The following is a 23,513-nucleotide window of genomic DNA, read 5'->3' on the forward strand; positions in this document are numbered from 1 at the left end:
ACTTGGGAAAGGCCAATGCTGCATTCACAAAAAAAAGGCTCCTCGTTATCAGCTGACTGACTGTAATTATCAGTTAATCAAATCAAGGCACCCCTTGTGCCTTGAGGAGAAAGAAACCATCCAGAGATGGTTTAGGTGGGACAGAGGAGATGGAGACAGCACAACCAGAGTATGATCTGTGGGAGATGAGCAGAGGAAGGAGTTGGGATGTTGTTCCCAGACACCTTGGACTGGGAAATACACTGTGGAGCAGAAATCAGCAGGCACAATATCTTCCTTTAAAAAGCAGGATCTGTGCACCAGGAGCCTAACTCTGACTCTTGGAAAAGTCCCAGAACAAATTGTAAACAAATAGTTGATACAAAGCCTGAGGAGAATATGGGAATAAGAAGAGAAAATGAATTTGTCAAAAATAAATTACCCTAACCAGAGTAATGTTCAACTTAGGTTCCCTCTTGGGCAGCTGAAATGTGCCATGGTTTAGGCCAAACTTTTGAAATAGTCCCATCTGACATTTTACCAAATCTCTTAAATTAGGAAATATGAGAAAGTGAATTTAGGGACAATTCAATAAGATTCTGCTGGAGTCACTGCATATAGTTTTCAGTCACACAACAATGAGATTTTGAGCAGGGTCTTCCTGGATCAGGCAAAAAGGTGATCATATACAGCATTTTCGTTTACTGACTCAAGCAAAGGCCCAGGGAATGTTTTTCTAAAATATGCAGGTTGTGCTGGATGTCAAGCACCTGGGAGGACTGCATAAGAATTCAAAATTAGCTGGAAAAAATTGGAGAAAAAGCATGACTTGAATGAGTTGAAATCCAGTAAATAACAACACAAACTGTGGCTCTGGCAGGAGCATATCAAACGCACAGTACTCACCAGGGAGCTCTTACCCAGTAACAGTACAGCAGAAATGGAAGGGGAATGGCAATTCACAAAGGATGGGGACGAGAAATCTGCAGTTGGGAAAACACCAGCAGAATCAAATCTCCTTCCTGGATGCAATACTGGACTGCTGTGTTTAAGCCAGAGGAGGTAATTGCTCAGCTTGCCTCCATGCTGATAAGGTCTCTGCTGGACCAAGTCTCCTATTTAGGGCACACTTTGGCAAAGATGTTAATTAATTAAAAAAGATTAAGATACGAAAAAGTAGAAGGGCTGGAGGATTTAATTTTGTTTTGCCAGGAAGGGGAAGCTGTGATAAAAAAGCTCTTGGATAGAGCCAAACCTTACAAAGAACAGATATTCAAGTTTTGCAAGAGGAAATCACATTAAATTGCATCAGGGCAGGAGCTCCATCCTGTTAACCTTTTATCTGCCTTCTTCTGTCCCTTGTCCCCAGCACAGCCTCTTTGGGTGCAGGGACCTGAGCTGGGGCTCACCAGCTGCACAGAGGCTGAACACAGCAGCAGCAGGTACCTGGTGTCCCATTCTCCATCTCCTTCCCCTGTGCCCCCTCCTGCTCAGCGTTCCTGGGCTCTGGACTGCCTCACCCAGCCACGCAGATTTGATCACTGCTGAGCACAGAAGCAGGCAAAAAGCAGCCATGGCTGTGCAGCAAAAGCAGCAGGACAGGGGTCTGGGGCTGGAATGTCCAAATTAGGCACCAGGTAGTGTGTGTGTGTGGCCACTCTTGGAGTGGGTCTTCCAGCCCCTGCCTCAGTCCTTTGGACTCTAATCTGGGCTCAAGCTGTTGGATACGCATCAGTTGAAAATAAACCCAGCAATAATTAAAACACTGTGCAGCGCTTTTCCCTTTGGGGACGGCGGGGGGGAGGGAAATCTGTTTGTTTTTTTGGCCTGGTTTTCCTCATTTTCTGCCACAGAAAACAATTCTTCTTAATGATGACTGTTCCCCATTCCCGCTCGTGTTCCTCGCTTTTGTTAATGTGAAGATTTAAATGCACCATTTAGTACCAACATGGGCCCATGAACCCGTGGCTACACTCGCACTCCCGGGCTGCCAGGAGAATGCACAATTCTATGACAGGCAATTAAAAATCCCATTACGGACTACGGAATAAGAAGTAGATGATGTATTAAAACGAGGAACATGTTTAATTTATAAATCCAAGTTATTGCATGCTGTGAAGTGCTAGGGAGAGAAATGAATAAAGAAAGGACTTTGTAGAGCTGCTCGCTATTAAGTATTATAAACAGCAATATATGTCTGGCTGTCAGAGCCTCCTGGCAGCTCTGCATGCCAGGCAGCCCTCTGCCTCCCCTTCCCCCAGGGCAACTAATTTCTTGTATTTCCAAATCCAATAAGAATTTTTGCTGCATTAGCCAAAAAATCTCATAGCTGCAACATCAGGGAGTGTGACTCAAGCAACCTGGCCTGGGGGGTAGGATGTAAAGTGGAATTGCACAGTTTCTCCATTAAAATTCAGCCACGGTAATTAAAATTTGATAATAAAGACCTGCTCAGCACCTCAAAGCTGTGGGGATGATCTTCTCAGGCATGTGCCTGTCCCTCCTGTGCCCAGTGTGGTGGTCCCAGCATTGCTCTCTTGGCATTGCTGAATGCCTGGCTGGGAGAGTGGGCTGCCAGGGGCTCCCACATAATTTTTGGAGGGAAAGGGAGAGGTATATCACATAGATTATACAAATTACATGGATGGCAATTGCATGGATGGCCCCATCCTTCCAAGAAGGATTGGTGCAGCAGGGTGCAGTCCTGGTGTAAACCCCCCTCCCCCCAAGGATGGCTATTGAGTCAGACAGAGGTCCTGAAGTACCTGAGCCCAATTCTCCCTCTGGAGTGGAACGCTGAGGCTTCTCCATGCTCCGTACACATATGCTGCAGTTATCCTCTAAAATAGAAATGCTCCTGGCCACAGCAGCTCTGGGGACAGAGGGATCCTTCGAGGGACACTAGCCTGGGATGACCCAGGAGCCTGATCAGAGGAAATCCCAGAGAGAAGTCAGGGAGGACAGATAGCGGGAGGCAAAGCATCCAGCGAGATATCTCTGATCCACGGGGAGGGCTGGGAGAGGAAACGGCCCATTAGCAGCGTCTGGGGGAATCAAAGAACCATTGTGCACCGGGCTCTGCATCCAGCTTTCTCAGCCTGTTTCCACCTCCTTGGGGACCCCTGCTCCAGCCTCTCACCTCCTTACGTCAATGCATTTCCCAGCAGATTTCCCCATCTGTTTATCATCTCTGGTGGTGAAGGGTCTCATGGGGAGCTCTGCCTGCTCTGCATCTGCTCTTGTGACAGGCTCCATTCTGTCTGCGAGAGATGAATGAGCAGCCCTGGGGTGGGGAAGTCCTGGGAATACTCTGGTCTGGGGAAGGGACCTTTCTATGGTGAGGGTGAGACCCTGCACTGCTGCTGTGGTAAGCTGGAGAAGAATGGGAGCCAAGGGGGTCTTTGTCTTCATCCCCAGGAAAGCAATGACATGTGTCCTACATGCCTCACTTCACATGAATCGTGGAATGGTTTGGGTTGGAAGAAACTCTAAAGATCACCTCATTCCAACCCCTCTGCCATGGGCAGGGATGCCACCCACTGGTCCGGGTTGTTCCAAGCCCTATCCAACTTGGCCTTGACACTTCCAGGGATCCACAGCTTCTCTGGACAGTCTGTGCCAGTACCTCACCACCCTCTGAGTGAACTATTTCTTCCTAACATCTAGACTAAAACTCTTGTCTCTTTGTTTAAAAACATTCCCCCTTGTCTTATCAGTATCTACCCAGGTAAGAAGTTGCTCTCCCTCTTTTTTATAAGCTCTCTTCAAATACTAGGAGTCTCTCTAAGCTCTTCCCAGAGCCTTCTCTTCTCCAGACTGATCCACCCCAACTCTCTCAGTCTGTCTGCAAAGGAGAGGGGCTCCAGCCCTTTGAGCTTCTTTGTGGTCTCCTCTGGACCTGCTCCAACAAGTCCATGTCTTCCTTGTTTTGAGGAGCCCAGATCTGGACACAGAACTCCAGATGGGGTCTCACAAGGGCCTGTAAGGATCCTGTTCTCTCCAGATATTCATCAGGGAAGATCATTATTCTGTCTTGTCTCCACCAAAGGCAATGCCCATCTCCTGACACAGCTGTGAGCCAAAGGACACCCACAGCAAAGAAAGGTGATTAACAGATCTGGACCAAACACGCCCCACACCAAACTGTCTCTGAGAGCTGGCTCCAGGGGGACATGGGCACAAGGGGAAATGTCCAGCAAGAAGAAGTCCAAATGACACAAAGCTCAGCTGCCTGCAATGCACAAATGCCCCGACTCAGAACAGCTGTGTAAACAGAATGTGTGTTGAGGGACATCTCACCTAGGCAGCCAAAGGGACTCCCAAAGCCAGAAAGGACACATTTCCCTTCCCTCCTCTCACTACCATGGCCACTGGAGGATACAGAAGCCCCCAGCTCCTGAGGGTTTTGCAATGACATTCTGCTGTGAAAAGCCCTGTGTCCCCCAGAGTTCCCCAAGTCCCTGCCTTGGCACTGGGTGGTGCAGGAGGTTTTCTTGTGAGACCAGTTCTGCTGTTCCTGGTTATATCACTGACCCATACTCCTGCCTGACCTTCCAGCCATCACAGCATCCCAAATAAGCAGATTCTCCCTGCTAAGGAGTGGGTATGGTCCCCTAGATGGGACTATCCAAACCATTACAAAGTGAAAGTCCCTGTGATTCGGGCAAGTCCACAAGACACTTTCAACTTGATGTTTCAAGGATATTTATGAACTTCATCCAGGGCAAATGCCAAGTCCAGTATCTGGGAAGGAATAAGCCCCAGGCTACAACAGAGGCTGGGGGTGACTGGTTGAGGAGCAGCTGTGCAGAAAGGGCATTGAGTCAGCAATGCATCATCACAGCAAAGAAGGCAAACAGGCCCTCAGGCTGCATTAGGCAGAGCATTGCCAGCAGGTCGAGGAAGGTAATTCCTCCCCCTGCTCAGCCCTGCTGACACCACGACTGGATATTGCAACAGCCTCCAGTACAAGAGAGATGGAGACACATGGGAAAGAGTCCAGAGAAAGGCCATCAAGACAGTCGGAGCTCACACAGCCCCGTGGGATCACACAGCCCGGGCTGGGAGGCTGAGCATGCAGGGCTGAAGAAGAGAAGCTCCGGTGTACCTGCAAGGAGAATATGGACAAGCTGTACACAGAGGTGCACAAGGGGAACGCAACAGATACTGGACATAAGCCGAAGCCAGGGAGGTTCAGACTGGATATGAGAAACAATGCTGCCACCTATAAGGAGGGTGGTTCAGCACTGATACAGGATGCCCAGATAGGCTGTTCTCCCTCCAGCCTTGGAGGCTTCCTAGACCCAACTCACTAAAGACCCGAGCAACCTGGTCTGACCCCAGAGCTGGCAGGATGAAGAGGTTGGGCTGGAGACCTCCTGCAGTCCCTTCCCACATGAGCAATCCTGTCATCCTACAGTGCCCAAGGCCATCCCATGCCCAAGACACACAGTGCTTCTGTGGCTCAGCAGTGCCAAACACTGGCTTTCCTCTCTAGGAACAGCACTGGTGACTGCATCTCCTCCCCTGCTGGGGGACCCCCACCAAACCCACAGCTACCAGATGGCAAAAAGCTGCCTCCCCCAGCACTAGCAGGGAGAGAGGGAGCAGGGAGCCTCCCGGCGCTCTCCCAGGCATCCTTAACCACAGCACATTGTTCTGGGCATCACACAATAACCCCAGACAGAGCAGGGCGTCGTGGGGGTGTGGGATCCACAGTCACGTCCGGGCTGCTGCACGTCCCCCCCAGGAACAAAGCCTTGCGGGAGGGCAGGGAGCTGAGTGCCTGGCGTGGGGTGCAGGAGGGAAGAGGAGGGCAGCTCTCCTCCCTCTGTCCCAGTCAGAATTTGATTATCCACACCCAGTGATTGTAAAAGTCCCCCACTCATCTGGTAACAATAATGAGCCAGGGAACAGCTTGTCCTCGCTGAGCACATCACTCCCCAGCCATGCAGGCAGAGTGCACCTCCCCATGCTCCTGATCCTCATCCGTGCTCTCTGCAGCCACCTGCAAAGAAAATGGCAAGGTGGGGTCAGCCTCCTCTCCCAGGTAGCTAACAAGAGGATTAGCCTCAAGCTTGGACATCAGGAGGAAATTCTTCATGGAAAGGGTTGTTAAATACTGGAATGGGTTGCCCAGGAAGGTGGTGGAGTCACTGTCCTTGGAAGGGTTTAAGGAAAGACGGGACATGGCACTGAATGCCATGGTCTGGTTGACAAGGCAGTGATTGGTCATGGGTTGGACTTGATCTCAGAGGTCTTTTCCAACTCAACTGATTCTGTGAGTCTGAGCCACTCCTCTTCCACTCCTGCTTGAGCACAAGATGAGGCTGGTGATGGAAACTGAAGGTCTACAAGTTCCTTGGTCAAACTACTCTCATTCTGTTACCTTGAGACCTGGGCTCAGCACAACCAGTATCAGAAACTGTGCACAAAAAATTGCTGCCCTTGGATTTTGATTCTATTTAGTGAGTCTTATTCTGAAAGAGGACAATATAGGGTTCCTGCTAAGGGCATCAGTGATGGGTAATGGCTAGTGGGAATGGATGGATGGATGGATGGATGGATGGATGGATGGATGGATGGATGGATGGATGGATGGAAGAATAGCTGATGCCTGGGAAAAATGCATAGTCTGCAGCTTGAGACTGGTGAACTGGCACGGGGAGAGGCTGCAGGATGGAGGCAGTAGCCGGTTTTCCTAGGGGCCTTGGAAAAGCAAAGAGAAAGGGAAAGATGAACACGCCTGTGTACTTTGGATGGGGTTGTTGTTTGTTGTTATATTATCTGCTTTCCTGTTTCCCTTGCCTCCCTTCCCTCCAGTGGAGCACAGTTTTGTTAAGTGTCTTTGTTCATGAGTAGAGAAGGATAGCTGGGGAGGGAAGCAGGGGAAGGACGGCTGAGGCATGGTGTGAGGGAAGGAGGGCAGAAGCACATGTGGAAGACTTGTAGGGCAGGAGAGTCCCTTGAGTATGCAGACTGGTTTGACTGAATTTTCCCATGTTTCTGGCTAGAAATTAGCTACATGTTTTTGAGGACCCTTAAAAATTAAGGGTTTCTTAATTGCTCTCTTGTGCTACCAGAAAGGTTATATTTATTGCAGAATTACCTTGGTTGCAGCATCCAGAACTTTTAGGGCTGTGTCCTGGCTCATTTTCAAGGACAATTTGCTCCATAGACACTTCAGGACTTGAAGAGAAGGTTTCCAAGGTGAAGTGGGAAAAACTGTGCTAAGAGAAGGAATGTGGCAGCTCCATGTCCAGCCCTCTGCTACCTCTAACTAGGCTTATCCCATAACCATGACACTGGGATCCCAACATCCCACTGCCACTCAGCCAGAAAATGCCCCATGGTGATGGGGCAGGGCTCAGGGTGAAATGAGCTGCAAGCAAGGCCTGGTGCAACCACAGTGCTCCCAAGGCACTTCCCAGCCATCACCACATGACACTAGTCATTCCCAAACTGCCATTGGGGTTGTCCCAGGAACTTCTCAGCAGCCTTGCCCAGTTCCCTCAGTCTCAGTTCCCTTTAAGCCCAGTTGTCATTGTAACCCCAAATGACATCTCTGCTTCTCCTCTGACCCCATGTGACCTTGTAATCAGCTCTGCTGCGGCTTCTGTATCCACACTGAGTGTCTTTCACCCACAGGCTGCCTGGAACCATCCCTCACCCCCACCCTATCTCTCTCCCTTGCATCAGCTTCGGTGTTGCACAGCCTCCACACACCCAAACTACTAATCTGGCACAAAAATAACTGAGTGAAAAAAAGGGAAGAGGTTTCTGCTAAGTCAGGGCCGAGTTACCCAGCACAAGATCTAAGATAAAGGGGAGGATGGGTTGGTAGCCTGGAGCTGCAGGAGACCGGACAGGAATGAGACCTGTGTGCCGGCAAGCTCTTCAAGCTGATGTGTTTAAATCGTGGCTGAAAGTGATTTGAGCTCAGGGTTATCCTGGGACTTATCCTTCTTCCTCCCTCACATCCAGCTAGAGTATAACTGGTAGCAAACAGAGCAGAAACAACTACGGAGGGCGTCTGCAAAGCCGCCAAGGGAACAGAAAAACTGCCCAGTTTATAGGAAGGACCTGGAGGCTGGTGAGACAGATGTGTCCTTCCCAGGAGCTGCCCTGTGACCTCTTCACTGCTTTACACATCCAGCCGTGTTATTCTTTCCAGCAAGAGTATGCACTAAGGATCCTCTCTTCCAAAGTCATTTAGCACCGGGGCTAATTCTCAGTTTCCTGGAGGAGGATTTGCAGGCAGTTAAAATGTGCGAAGGCAGGAGAGTGCCAGACTGCAGGGAGCTTCCTACAGACTCCTCTTGCCTCCTAAACTGGTGTGTAATGCAAGGCTGGAGCTCTCCTGCTGCAAGTTTTGCTCCCTGGGTCTCCATCTCCACTGAAAGCTTAATACGGCATAACCAGCTCCTTATACAACCCACTGGGCTACTCCAACCAGTGTAAAATCTATAAATTAGTCCTTAAGCTCGGTCTGCTCACGTAATGATTAAATAGCCTGAAACGATTTAAATCAGCCAAGCTTGGGCGAGGCTTTTAAAGAGTTGTGCAGGAGCCCAGGGGAGATGAGAACACCTCGCTACCTTGCAGGTCACTTTGCCCCGCTCCCCGCGGAGCCGAGGACGCCCAGGCGCTGCCCGGACCCCGGCAGCTGCCTGCAGTCACAGCGGGCTGCTCCGTGCGCATTTTCCACCGCTGCCCGCCCACACCCGGCCGATGTGGCGGGGAACACCCAGCGCTGCCAGGACCGAGGTTGCACAAACCCCGGTGATTCAGAGAGCCGGCATGTTCCCAGGCTCCGTCACCTTCCTACGCTGAGGCTGATACGCTACGAATTTCCCCGATGGCTTTCTCTGGGACTTCAGCCTCATACTTCTCCCTGCTAATTGCCTCCTGAGCTATCCCCATCCAGGATCTCCTCCATCCCCCTCATCACCCTCACGGGTGCAGGGGAAGCTTTGCCTTCCTTGCCCATCGCCGTGCTGTGACCTGAGACCCGTGGGAGCCTCTGAAAGGCTCTGGGTCTCGGTTTTGGGAGGCGCTAACCCACACGGAGGCAGCCCTTGTCCCTTTTCAAGGACACTGGTGTTTTACGTGTGCTTTAACCGCCCGGTCAGGCACTACTTTAGGCGCATTGCATCTCTTTGCTGTCACCCTTAACTGCCTTGAATAACTCTGTATCCAATATACATCAAATATGATGTGCAGGGACAGTAGAGCTCCATGTGAGCTCACCCTGACCATCCTCCCCCAATAAACACCACTACCTGATGGCTGTGACCCCTCTGGCCCTGTGTGCCCTCAGCTCTGGGGCAGCAGAGCTGTGGGGTGTCCCTGATATCAGGGAAGTAGGAAAAGATGTTAAACTGTGACTAGGATTATCTGTGACCACTCAGCAATGAGATCTGCCCTGCTGGGGGGCTGAGCATGGTCGCTTGGGAAGTGACATTCTCCTGGGGCTCCAAATGAAACCCCAAGGCTGCATAGCTGGCCTTGAGCTCCTGCTTGAGCAAAAAAAGCAGTGTGCTTTGCTGAGTGGAATGAAGCCTGTTGGGTTAGAGGTGGTGAGAGTTATTTGCTGGTTCCCCTCTGTACCAGGAGGAGGTAGGCTGGATTAGGCAGTGGCTGCCTGTGCCACTCCAGTGGTCCTGCAGGTGACACAAAGCTGGCAGGATCACGTGTGCTGGGTAATCTGACACAGAAGGGATCTTGCATCCACAGCTGACATGAATAACAGATTTGCAGTGGGGTTTGTTTGGTATCTGTGTTTGATGTTGAACCTGCAAGAGTGCAGAGTCCTTCCTGGAAAAGCAACTGGCTTTGGGAAACTCATACTGAGCTTTGCAGTGCTCTCTGAAAGCTCTGCAAACCATCCCGTCACCTTGTCACCTCCCAGTCCCAAGGAGGTCATGCTGGCCACAGAGGAGCAAGACAACACGTGATCCTCTGCTTAGCACGAAGCTCTGAGCTCTGCTGCCAACGCTCTGCCCATGGCTACAGCACTTAATCCGCTGCCTCGCTTCCTCCAGTGTAAACCCAGGGACATTGCAAGGCTTTCAGGTTCACCCATAAAAATACTCATCTTCATTTTTCATTTCCAGCTTCATCATTGTTCATTTCAGCTTCATGACCATCAAGATACCCCAGCTAAGGGCAAGGCTCAGCCTTGTTAGGCACTGTTCAAGCCTCAGCTGCAGAGCACTTGCACCGAGGAGAAGGAAAGGGAGGAGGAAGGGAGGAGGGAGGTGAATGAGGGCACTGGATGAGGTGCCCAGAGTCCCAGTGCTTTTGCTGATGCTAAGATGAGCATTCAGGCTTCTGTATCCAGACCTCACTCTGCAGCTGAGCCAAAGGACCTCCTGCAAAACAAGACTCCAAAGGGATAAAACCCCAAAACAAGAAGCTTTTAATACATCCATTATTTCAACTTGGAGAGGCGCAGATGTGACTGCTGGGTTTGTTCCACATGTACCAAACCAGGCATGCAGGCAGCTGTGGCTTTCAGTCAGACAAAAAGTTGTCCTGCTTGACAGCACTTGCATGAGTCAGGGGACAGGAAGGAAACTTCTTCACAGCGAGTCACTGACCTGGGAAGGGTGTGAGATACTAGCCTCATGAGCCTTGCTCCCTGATCTCACTAGGGGTGAAGATCCAGGGCCACCTGTGCTTCACCTGCAGCCTCACCTCCCCATCCCACCTGCTGGTTATCTCACAGCCCTGGGCACAGGACTAAGGTGGTGTTCATGCAATTAGCCTGGCCATCAGATGCTCCTTCTCCTTTCTCAAAGTCCTGTGGGAAAACAGGCTCTCCATCTGCACATCCACCATTTCCAGAAGAGAGATCAGCTCAGGTGTGATGGTAACCAAGCCTCCATCCAACAGTGCCACACTCAGCTTCCCATCTGCCACCCCTGGCTCCTGGCTCTGAAATGCCATGGGGCTCTTGAGGTGGGAAATCCATCAGTGCTAACACACCTGGCTTGAAATGACTGTGCCTATGTGTGTGTGTATGTCTATATATTCCTGCTGGGAACATCTGCTCTTGGTAGACATTTCCTTTCCCAGTTTCCTGGAGATCATAGGGAGGGTCAGATGGGTGAAGAACGCCCACCCAAACTCTCCTTTCCCTCGCCCAGGGAAGGCTATGGTCTTTGTTGATTTAACTTCCCAATTCATGTTAATGCAAGTTATAATTGTGGTTTCTATATGAACTGGAGTCACAAATTTTCCCATGCAGCAGCTACTTTCCCATAACAACACCACCAACACAGAAATGTTCTGTTTCTATGGGAGATGTGGAAGCAATGGTCCTTGTACAGAGAATGATAGAGTCTGAAAGGAAATGATGTCTGCCCCATTAGCCTGGCGTCTTTTAGTGCAAGACAGGGATGAGAAATCATTTCCTGGAATGTTTCTGGTTTCTACAGGGTGAAACAAGTGCCCCATCCCTGGAAGTGTTCCAGGCCTGTCTGGATAGGGTCCTGAGCAATCTGGTCTAGTGGAAGCTGTTCCTGACCACGGCAGGGGTTTGGAATGAGGTGATTTTTAATGTCCTTTCCAACCCAAACCGTTCTGTGATTCCATGATTCTGTGGGGCATTGTTCAAAAGTTCCCAAATAGCTTCTTTTGGGGAAACAATTCCTCCCCTTTCATGAATAGGATTGAATAAGCCTCAGGTGACTAAGCAGGAGCACTGGCTTTCCTCACAAGACAAGAGATCTCGCCACTGGAGTGATGATAATTTCTGGTGGCAAATGAGGTCAGTGGATGCCTACTCGGACTCCTATCACCAGCTTAGCAAAAATCTAGCAGTCTTTGGTAAACATGAGCAGTGAGTTTGCCCTACTCTGATTGAAAAAACCCTCCTTGTTTTACAAAGTTGCCAGTTCACTGACCTGGGTGGATTTGCATGACTCACGGGGTGGCACAGGGGGGAAAAAGGAACCGAATGCAGGGAGGCAAGGAGGAACTTCTTGAGCTGCTGTTGCTTCCAACAAAAACACTTAACACGAAACTCCGACCTCAGTCACCCATTCCCTGTTTTCCTTTCGAAGAGTGACAAAAGTGGAGAAGCAGCAAGTTGGTCACTAATAAGCAATTTATGTCTCAACCAGTATGAAGCAGTCCAGGCAGTGTGACTGGGGTTTGTCATTGCAAGGGCTGTGAGGGGGGAGGGACGGGGGATTTACAGATCAGCCCGTGCATTTTTGGATAATCTGTGGACTGCCTTTAGGTTCTGTATAAATAATAATAATTAAAAGCGGATGTAACTAATTGGAATCCATTGCAAAGCAGTAACATGATCCATCTTATTGCCAATCCCCTGAGTCACTCCGGCCTCCAGATGGTTATTTTTCTGCTTTTCCCTAATACAATCGGAACACTGCCCTTCACAGTGCTGATGTGCTCAGCGTGGGTTGGTGCTGTTGGGGCATTTCAAGCCCTCTTCTAGCCCAGACACAACCAGGCCACTTAGTTCTGCACCAATATCTGCCCTATATTTCATCAGAGAGCTACGTGTTTTTAAACTTCAAATTCATTCCACCATCCACCAGCCTGGTGTTAACCCAGTTTTGTTATTGCCTATTATTTGCCCAATTTATTTTAAATTAAAAGCAGTGATGGGCATCTCATTTCTTTTGAACAACCTTTCTATGTCTTGGTTTGCGTGTTGATCTCTCTTTGGGATGAGGCTCCCCTCTGTTGACCTCCTGGGAAGAGCATGTTGTTCTTGGATTTGGGGGTCCCAAGGGAAGGCAAAGCCCAAACCAGGGCTCTGCAGCACGGGCACAGGAGCACAGCCAGCTGTGGAGGAACATCTTCTCCCTGCACATGTGACCTTCTTTCCCCTTGGGATAATAAGTCCTGCCACTGCCACCCCAGCTCTGGGAGGGAAGCTCTCCAGACTCATTCCCAGGCTCCCAAGGGTCATTATTCCTCTCCAGCTCCCTTCCAGCATTAGAGATGGAGAAAGTATAGGGAGAACAATTCCACTCTGCCTGGGAAAGGAGCCTTCTAGCTGGACTCAAAATTCCTTGGAATCTGAATGAGGCTTCTTGGAGCTTCAGAAGGGCTTGGATGAAATCCACACTTCTTTAGAGCAAGAGCACATTTCCCCCCACCCCTCCTCTTTTTTTAGATGGGATTTTATAAGTTCTGTGCTGTTTCCTTTGGCATGGCACTGGAACCCTCCCTTGATTCATCTGACTTAAGGGCATTTCCAGAAGGTGACTGCTGTTCACCAGGATTCCCGCAGGCTCTGGAAATCAGGTGTTTCAGTGTTTTTCTTAATAGACAACCAGCAATGTAGAGTCATAAATAGCCTTGATTTGCTGCACCCATAAACCTTGAAGGACCTGATCAGCCATACCTGGGTGTGCCCTTGTCTCCTGGTCAGACTTTGGAACAATGCTGAAGTCCCACCTCCATTCCCATTTCCTGTAAGGACCTTGGATGCATGTTGCATGCTTTCCAGTCCTGACTCTGGCCCCATCTCCTGTTTCCCCTGACTCCCTGGGCAGACCTGGACCTGTTTCCATCCCTTGCCACAGCTATCAGTGGACACTGTGACAGTCACACTGCTCTGCCCACCCTGCCCAGACGCTGCAAGATGCACAGTGACGGCACTATCTATGCTGTGCCCACCCTCAGCATCCACCTAATCCTCCTCCATGGAGGGTTGTGTCTGCCCCTGATGAATTCCTGCACCACAGGGAATGTGCTACATGTTCACAGAGTCATAGAATGGTTTGGGTTGGAATGGACATTTAAAGGCTGTCTAGTTTCAACCCCCATTCCAATGGCAGGGATGCCACCCACTAGACCAGGCTGCTCAGAGACCTGTCCAAGCTGGCCCTGGGATGAGGGCTGAGGCAGGGATGGCGCTGCCACAGCTTCCCTGGACAACCTGTGCCAGTGCCTCACCACCCCTTCCATGAAAAAAAATCCTTCCCTGTACGTCTGACATTGGAGAACACGATAAATAAACCAAACAAAAATCTTCCCCGCGGACTTGAGCTACCCTGGGACGCCTGAGCCCCACCCAACCCAAACCACGAGGAGAACCGGAGGGGCTCCAGGGCCGGGCGGGCGATGGGGGACACGCGTCCCCGCGCCGTCCCCGCGCCGTCCCCGCGCCGTCCCCGCGCCGTCCCCGCGCCGTCCCCGCGCCGTCCCCGCGCCGTCCCCGCGCCGTCCCCGCGCCGTCCCCGCGCCGCGGGAGGGCGCCCTGGAGCGCGGGCGGGTGACGCCGCGGCAGGGCCCCGCCCCAGCCCCGCGCACCGCCCCCACGCGCGCATCCGCCCCGCGGCAGAGCGCGCGCGGCCCGCAGCAGGGCAGGGCAGGGCAGGTGGGGAGCGCGGCAGGGCCCCCGCCCCGCCCGGCCCGGCCCCGGCCCCGGCTCGGCCCGGCGCGGCCCGGCCCGGCCCCCGCCATGGGCGCCCGGCCGCCGCCGGCCCCGCGCCCCGCCGCCTGAGGCAGCGCGGCCGCACGGCAGCGCCTCGCCCGCAGCCCCGGCCCCGCCACCATGGGGGCCGCCGCGGCGAGCCGGAGCTCCGCCGGGTTCGCCGGCATCCTCGCGGTGAGTGCGCGCGTGTGCGGGATCGGTCCGTGCCCGCGCCGCCCGCGCGGCGTCCGCGTGTCCGCGGCGTGGGTGGGGATGCGCTGCAGTGCGGGGCTGCCCGCCCGCGCCTCCTGCCCCGCCTGGGGCGGCTTGGCACGGGGGAGGGTGTTTGGGTGTCCCGCTGACCCCGCTCCGCGTGTCGGGGGCCGTGCGGGGCTCCGCTGAGCCCTCCCCGGGGGGTGCTGCCAGCCGCGGGTCCCGGTAGGGGACGCCGGCTGGTGCGATATTCCCTGCGATATCCATCCTCCGCATCCCTGTGTTAGCGCAGGCGGCGGCATCCTCCGGCCGTGGCTGTGCCGCAGAGCCGGAGCTGAGCGGATCCTTGCTTTGCTCTCTGCGCTGCTCCGGGAGCTCGGCACTGGACAGGGACCCATCCGTCCGTCCATCCATCCATCCATCCATCCATCCATCGCCCCCGCAGCTGATTTTCTTGCCACCCTTTGGACGGGCAGTAAAGCTCCCCGCTGCGGATGGCAGGCAGCTGCCCTGACTTATCGCGGAAACGTTTTCCGGCAGCGTTATCTCCCCATTTACGTTCCCAGGTAGGGCACTTCCCAATCAGCACTTTAGAGCTACATCCCGCCTGTTTGGGGAGAGACAGTAATTCGGTGTGTCAGGCAGACGCTGCAGCTGCTGCGGCTGAGTTGTGTAACCGAGGAGAGCACTTGCTCTTGAACTCAAGGTGGATCTGAGCAAGCTGGCGCTGGCTCGACAGGAATCCGAGTAAACAACAAATAATCTAAAGCTGGACGGGCATTAGCCGGGAAACAGCCTCGTTGCTCTGGAGGCGAAGAGGAGCTTGGCGCAGTGGCGAAGCAGACGGGGTCCGTGCTCGGTGCTGGCTGGGCGCTCCCGAGTGCTGGATTCCCGCTGGGAGAAGCCAGCCGGGAGAAGCCAGTGCTGCTGCACGTCTGGAAGATGAGATGCTGATGGGGAGTTTGAGATATGCAGCTCCAGCTGGGATCCTGGAGGTCAGTTGGGAATGGTGGGTATAGAGGGAAGAGGTGGAAAAAAAGAATGATAGAAAGGTGTGGGGAAATACAACAGCAGTTTTGGGGCATGAAGCAAGACTCTGAGCAAATACACATGTATGGTAGTTGTGCATGTGTGTTCTCACACCTCTGTGTGTGATCATACTAGCAAGCAAGGAAAAATTCCCATTTGCTTGTGAGCTGGCAGGATCCTCCCTGGGTTTTCATCTGATACCTTCAACATTTTGGGCATCTCCCTTTGGTCACGCAAGGGGTTCATGTCTTTCCAGCCCGAGGGAAGTATGTTCAAGGGAAGTATGTTCAAATCGGTAGCTGGTGGGTCTTTTACTAGTACAGCAAACCCAAATCTGCCTGGCTGCTGTCTTTTGGAGCAGTAGCAGCTTGGCAGCAGTTCTGTGGGGCTGGTGTTGACTGTGATTTCATTTGCTTGGTGGATTTTTTGGGACCCCACTGACTGCTGCCAGGTAGTTTCCACCATCTCCCCCACTGCCCTTGCCCGGAACCAGCACAACATCACCTTACTTGAGCTTTGGGCTTTTGGAATGCTGGGGGATTTCATCTGTTTGGAGAAAACGTGGAAAACCGTGGCTGGTGGGGGTGCTTCCGAGCTCTGGTACGCTCTGGCTGCAGGGTTGGCTGCTGGGTTTTCCTTCATGGGGACCAGATGTTGTGCTGCTGCTGTTCTGGCTCGCTCCACTCACTGTTTTGCTCTTGAGATGGACTAAAGGAACTGCTGAGCAGTGAGTCCTGGACTCTCATTTCACAAACCCCAAACCAGCTGAAATAGCTGGTCGTGTTGCAAGAAGCAGAAACTTGCCTTGCTCTTCAGTACTCTCCTCACAGGCAACTTTTTTTGGTCTGAGTAATTTGATCGTTTTTACAGTGATCGGGGCAGGACGTTTGCTCCTCCTGTCTGCCAAGTTACCGTAAAACTTCCAGACCAGTTTATTTGTCTTTCTGGTGTTTTTATGTGTTTATTTCTTTTACTTCAGTGTTGCAAGCACTTTCCCAGTAGTGTCAGTGAAGGGTGCAGCTGACCTCTGGGAAGGGCGGCAGGCAGTGCTGCTCATCCCCAACCTGTGCCAAAGCATTGCCACAGAGCCAGCTGCCATTTCTACCAAATTCTGCTGGTTTTGCTTGGAAACCGTTCCCAGGATATCAGTTTAGCACTGTTGGTCCCTGCTTACTTGCAGGTTTCTGCTTCTGCTCTTCTCTACCAGGATCAAGTGCCCTGTGTTTAGCTGCTGTTCATGTTTTGGGGTTTTTTAAATTTTAATTAAAAAAAAATTACTTTAGGTTTATTTCTGCATCCCCACAAGTCTGGCAGCAGGGCAGCACTGTACACAGCCTGAGATTATGACAATCTTGGTGTTGCAGCATTTTAGGACACAAATTTCAGGACAGAAAATTGATTCACCAACTTTTCTGCTGGTGTTTTGACTCACTGTGCAGGTTTGGGTCCCTTAATGAGACACTGTATTTGTAGGATCATGGAATGACTTTGGGTTGGAAGAGACCTTAAAGATCATCTAGTTCAACACCCCTGCCATGGGCAGGCATGCCAGCCACTGGACCAGGTTTCCCAGGTGTTTGCAGCTGCATTCTCTGTGCACATGCCAAGGCAGCTTGTGGCTCCCTAAGAACTGTTTCCTGTGTAGATTGCCTGTTGGGTCTCCTGCAGCACAGTTATTGACAAAGGGTGATGGGAGCACAGCACAGAGGCATTCTCTGAGATGGAGTCAGTGGGCTGGGTGGTACTGAGGTGGATCGTGCCCGCACCAGCTGTGGGGTGCTGCTGCATCGAGGGTTTGTTTGCAGCTGAATGTGAAGGTCCCCTTGTCTGAGTGTTTCCTGGTATGGGGAGGAATGATGGAATCCCCCAGCCTGATCTGATTTCCACACACCATGAAGCCTTCATGTACTGAAATAGGTGAAGGTGGCTGGGAGGTGCCTTTGTCCATGTGGTGCAGGGTGTTGGTGCTGAGTTGGGGATGCTCTTTGGGCTTGTGGCCACCCTGTCCTGCTCGACCCTTCTGGAAAGGGACCCGTTCCATTAAAAACCCTTCTTTGTTCCTGCATTGGGCATGAAGAGCATCGCTGAAACTGCTGAAATGAAGTTTACTCTTTAGTGCTTTCTTGCACCCATTCTGGTTTTTTCTGTGCTTTTCTGTTACCCTGTACACTTCCTTTGGTACCAGAGTAATGAAATGAAGTGCAGTGGCTCAGCAGAGCTCACTTCATTACTTGGTTGCTTTTTCCACTGGAACTGGGAGTGTCAGCCAGAAAGGTCTGTATGCTGCTGGACAGCCCTGAGCATGAGAGACAAAACCACAGCAGGCACTCCTTTTTGCTGAAGATGTCCTCCTGCTCCTGGCCTTCGCTTTCAGAGATCTGAGTGCTGCAAAACCTGAGTAGCTGGATTATTTTAGGGAGCAGAAATGCCAGTATGAATAAATAGCAGATGCTCAAAGTTGCCTAGCCATCCCCCACTGGAACTTGCTGTTCTCCCTTGGAAGTGCATGTGCAGCTGAAGATCTTGAGATGTTCAAAAATACCAGCACCGCTTTTCTTGAGACAGGGTTTAAAAAAAACTTAAGAAAAGCCAACTCAAACGTAGTGCTATTACAGGCTTTGGTTACCCGGGTGGGGAATGGGAAGAACAGGAGGGAACCCATGGCACATGCTTGTAGCAGGGCTGTCCATGGGTTTCCCAAGGTCTAGCTTGATGCAGAGCGAGAAATCAGGATCTGAGACAGCAGCACACAGCTCGCTCCTGGTGAGGCAGGAGAGCCACTGCCTGTCCTGCCTCTCCCGTCACCCTGTCCTGCTCGGCGCTGGCACGGGAGCAGGGTGAGTAACACAGGTGACCCCTCCTGCCACATTAAGAGGCCAGTTTGCTAATTCAGGGATGCGTCATGGAGATTACAGGGGAGGGTGGCAGATTTCCTTAGAGCCAGCTAAGCGCTTTGTTAAATCATGTCTTAGGGGAGGGAAAAAGTAAAATGCATCCTGTAAGCCTTTGCTGCCTGCCAGGGCAGCCCCGCTTTTTAATTTGATGTGCCGTAATTAGTCTAGCCGCTGCAGGATCCTCGTCAGCTCCTGCGGGCTTGCCTGCTTCTGCCTGTGCTGTAATTGCTGCTTCAGGGGGAGAAAACTAACTAAAAAAAAGACATAAAAATGTGAAGTGTTTTGTACAAATCCCAGGCTGTAAATTATTTAGCAGGTGAAACAGAAATGTGCTGTGTGTTTCCGGGAAGCAAGAGACTGCACCAGAAATGATGCGGCGCAGCTTGCGGCTCTGCCGCGATGTGACTTCTGCAGAGTCATGTTGGTGGGAGCTTTTTTTTTTTTCTTTTTTTTTTTTCTGAATATATTCTTGTTGGCTGATAGCCCAGAATAGGTAGCAGAGCAAGAGGCAAGGGATTGTATAACACAGCCAAGTGATTTATGTGCTTGCCTCTGCAGCTGAGCAGTGTTAGGGTCTCTGGTCTTTTTACCTTCAGTGTAGAAAACGTTTGAAAATTCAAGGTAACACTGAGTTGTTCTCTCTCTCCCCCTCCGAACTTAGCCTGTGGCTGTTGGGAAACATGTTTCTTATTGCTTTGCACGTTGTATGAGGTTGCGTCTGCCTTTCTTTTGATGTGCCTTTTGTTCTTGATGACTTATCTCTGCTGCCATAACTGACATTAAATCCATGGACTAGGGGTCTTCTGGAGGAAGCAGAGATACTTCTTGGTAGATGGAGCTTCTCTTGGGGATGGAGAAGCATCATTGCGAAGGAATTAAGGGAATAAAGCTTTGGGATTAGAAGTAGAGATAGATGGATTTATAGCAAAGCCCAGTTGTTTCCAGTTCAGTGTCTAAAAACTGCTGTCCTTTTACCTGTGTCTGATGCAATGAGGAGCTGAGTTACAGCAGAGTTCCTTGAAGAGTGTAAAAATAGCACCAGGTTTTTTCTCCTGTTGCTAATGCAGCTGGTTTAGAGAGGGTTCAGATGTGGTTGGAGGCTCAAAGCAGAACATCCCTTGCGGTCTCGCCAAACCTAACACTTCCACTGGGTCATAAAAATTTGTGGAAAGGCAGAGGAGCTGAGAAATAGCCCAGAAACAGCTGCTAGCCTGGATTTCATCCTGGTTTGTGTTACTCAGAAAGGTAACTATTTGAACAAGTGCAGATTAACAAATAGAGAAGGAAAGTTTTACAGGTCAGAGCTGCCATCTGCATGTGTTTTTTGTCTTGTCAGTGAGTGTCTGCCTCATGCTGGAGCCTCTCAGCTTTGAAATGCAAAGCTGGTCTGAATTCTCCTGGGGTGGCCAGGTAGCAGTACTGCTGAAACACAATTAGCAGTATTTACCACCCTGGCAGGGTTGCAGTGTAAATGATGCTTAGTTTCACCGAGAAGTGTGGTGTCAAATTTAAGCAATTATAATCGTAGCTGGGGATGTGTCTGGAGAGCATGATGCCACCTGCACCGGTTCCATTCCACTCCAAGCTCGCTGAGGTCCCTCCTGTGGGTGTAGTAACTTGTCCACAGTCCCGCAGCTCTGGGACATCCCTTGTGATCCTACAGTGGGTCTTTGACAGACCGTTTGCACGCTGTTGTTGGCTGATACCTCCTGTCTGTTTTCCAGCTGCTCATGCTCCTTGGCACCGCTGATGGTCAGTCGAAGCTGACCTCTGAGCAGAATGCCATCAGCCTCTCCCCTGGCAAGTACCGCCACCTCGACCATGCCACCAACGAAGAGCTGACCTGTGACAAATGTCCTGCAGGAACTTACGTGTCTAAGCACTGTACGAAGAGTACCTTAAGAGAGTGCAGCCCTTGTCCTGACGGGACCTTTACCAAGCATGAGAACGGCATAGAGCGGTGCCACCCTTGTAGGAAACCCTGTGAACTGCCAATGATTGAGAAAACTCATTGTACTGCCTTGACTGACCGCGAGTGCACTTGCCTGTCTGGTACGTTTCAGACAAACGATACCTGCGTCCCTTACATGGTGTGCCCGGTCGGCTGGGGCGTCCGCAAGAAAGGAACCGAGACCGAAGACGTCAGGTGCAAGCCGTGCCCTCGTGGTACCTTTTCTGATGTGCCTTCTAGTGTGATGAAGTGCAAACCCTACACTGACTGCTTTGGGAAAAACATGGTGGTCATCAAGCCGGGGACGAAGGAGAGTGACAACGTCTGTGGTACTCCGGCGTCCCTTCCGAACACAGCTTTGATTTCATCGAGCACCGAAGAGGGTGAGCAGCCCTATGAGGTTCCACCAACCACTGATCTTCCCAAAGGTAATGTCCACCCCTGAAACGCAGGTGTAGTTTTGACTGAAGGATTGTGTTCCTGCCTTGGTCAGGGTTGGTGTTAGGCTGTTAAAAAAACACCTGGTCTAAAGCCTGGGTGGTGCTTCTGCTTCATGGCATCGGTTTGCCCTCACTTGTATTAAGCCGCATTTAATAACATTTTCACTGAGACTGCAGTCCTGATCGCACGTCTGGCTGTCCTGCTGTTTGGGCTGAAAGGACGTGACTTTCCACACCCTCTTTTCCTGTCTCTGTGATGTGCTGGCACAGGTCTTTGTGCAGTCGTCATGAACCTGGGTCGGGATGCAGCAGGAAAACCCCTGCAGTCTCCCTGCAGCAAAGGAGATTCCTCCTCTGATGGTTTCACTGCTTTTGTGTCTGTGCTTTCCTTGCTGCATTTCACGCTGTACTGTGTCACAGTATTGGTTGAATGGGCACCATTGAAACACCCCTGCAGGAGCCTGGGCTGACCTGTAACTTTTTTCCCTACAATCTCTTAAGATTATTATGTGGAATTCCTCTTTCTGTAGCTTGATTGGAAGTGGCTCATCTCCACAGCCTTAGCTGTGGCTGGTTTCAGGGGTGCTGTAGGGCTCCACTTAAAGTGGTATTCTGCACTCCCTGGAAAGCAGCTTCCTTACAGTGTCTCAGATGAGGCATTTTAATTAAAAAATGCAACTTTTGATGACCTCAACAGCTGAGTTAATAAATATAATAGCAGGGAAGTGTTGAGAGTGGTAGGCTTCCAGTGCTTCACCTTTGTTAGGTCTCAAAGCCTGCCCTGACGTTGGTGTATTATTGGGAGTGTTCAGGAGGGTGTTTCCTGAACTTTGAAATCAACTGTCGACAATTACGTAAAAGTTGAAGCACTTTCCCTATTTCAGTGTCCTGATAAGGGTGTTTTGGGTAACCAAGCTGGGGCAAAACCAGGTACAGACGAACCCACCCACTCTCTGTCTCAGCTGTGATGAGACACAATCTGCAAAAGATGCCTTTCCAAAATAATCTGTAGTTTTTGACACAACAGCCCTTCTTCCTCTTCTTGCCAGGCTTTGGCTCACATTTCGCATCTGTCTGGGACCTGAAAGGTGTTGGTTGATAAGGAGACTCAATAAAGATGGAAGGTAGCTCTTAGGGGGAAGTTTGGTTGCTTCAGAGACTTATTTTGTAGTTGATTCATCTGCAGCTGCTTGCAGGGCTGATAAAAAACAGATTTCACTTCCTTAACAAACCCAATGGAGAGACACTAAGCATACAAATAGTCATATATTTTTGTACTTTTATCCAGATACGAAATTCCACAAATGACTTAAAATTTATGTTCATAAACCTAAAAAGAAAACCAAACTCACTCAAAGTTGTTGGTTTTCTGAGAAATGCTGAACGTGGGACAAACAGACTGACAACATGCCTTTAGTAACTCATTTTTTGTAATAAACTGCCTCTAGCCTTAACCAGCAAGGTTCAGTTTTACCTTGAAGCTCCCTCTGTAACCGTACCCATCTGTTCCCAGAGGCAAACCTCAACTTCACCTCTACTCTTTCTCGCTGCCTGGCGTTGGGTTTCTGTCTGCTGGCCAAGCCAACGCTCAGGCAGGTCTTAGCCCGTGATGTGATGCCATATCGCATCTCCGGGGCCGTGACACTCAACTCTCCTCTCCTCCCGCAGGTCTGAACTCTTCAGTTCCCGATTTTGTCCCCTCTCCAGCGCCGCGCGCGTCCAGCAGCATGGTGGAGCGGGCACGGTACTACAACGAAACCTCAGCCAACGAGACGGGCGGCGTCGGCGGGACCCTCATGGGCTCGGGCACCACCAGCCAGGCCCAGAGCTACCGGCACAAGCAGACCAGCCAAGCGCTGGAGAAGCAGCCATCCCTGGAGACGATGGGGGGCGAGAAGCCCAACGTCCCATACAGGCCCCCGCGGCGAGGCTCGCAGAACGTCCACCAGCACTTCGACATCAACGAGCACTTGCCGTGGATGATCGTCCTGTTCCTGCTGCTGGTCCTGGTGGTGATCGTGGTCTGCAGCGTCAGAAAGAGCTCACGGACTCTGAAGAAGGGACCCCGGCAAGATCCCAGTGCCATTGTGGAAAAAGCTATTATGAAAAAGTCCACCACCCCCACACAGAACAGGGAGAAGTGGATCTATTACTGCAACGGGCACGGTGAGCAGTAGTGACTGTGTGATGTCCTCCCCGCTCCAACCCAGGGCTGTGGAGGGGCCACTCCCACAGGCAGTGACCTGTGGTTTTTCTCATTTGGTGGGTCTTGTAGTCTGAACAAAGCCCATCGTGGTTCCTCAGATGTTTCTTCATCCTTGGCTTCTCCTCCTTCCAGTTCTCATGGTGTGTCCCTACCTCCTGAAGGAAGGCTTAATGGAGGGAGTGTCACCTGCTCACTCCAGCTTCTCTTCATCTTCTCACCCAGCTTCTCCAGCTTCTACCCTTCTTCCATTGGTAGAATGATTTTGAATGAAGGCACCTTTTTTTTTTCTCCCATTTTCTTTCCTTCCTGCTTTTCTTCTGTTTCACATGGTCCTTATTTTCTCAGTGACTCAGACACGGATCTGGTTGTCTTTCGTGTCATCCTTTATCCCCTCATCCCCATC

At 51.3% G+C, this 23,513-nt stretch overlaps 1 protein-coding gene across 3 annotated transcripts in view; it reads left to right on the forward strand.

The window, feature by feature from the left end:
- Positions 1-14,489: 14,489 nt before the first annotated feature.
- Positions 14,490-23,513, forward strand: part of TNFRSF21 (TNF receptor superfamily member 21) — a 35,382-nt gene continuing 26,358 nt past the window's right edge. Inside the window, exons 1-3 of one of the 3 annotated variants that reach the window (XM_040058446.1) lie at positions 14,490-14,572; positions 20,238-20,892; positions 22,573-23,070. In XM_040058446.1, coding sequence (XP_039914380.1) covers positions 14,519-14,572; positions 20,238-20,892; positions 22,573-23,070 — 1,207 coding nt within the window. In that variant the 5' untranslated portion in view covers positions 14,490-14,518. Of the gene's footprint in view, positions 14,573-15,069; positions 15,157-15,289; positions 15,586-20,237; positions 20,893-22,572; positions 23,071-23,513 lie in introns of those variants that run through there. The other 2 variants (XM_040058445.1, XM_040058447.2) reach the window with 2 other exon arrangements.

This window comes from Hirundo rustica, chromosome 3 (genome assembly GCF_015227805.2).
Source record: "Hirundo rustica isolate bHirRus1 chromosome 3, bHirRus1.pri.v3, whole genome shotgun sequence".
NCBI lineage: Eukaryota > Metazoa > Chordata > Aves > Passeriformes > Hirundinidae > Hirundo > Hirundo rustica.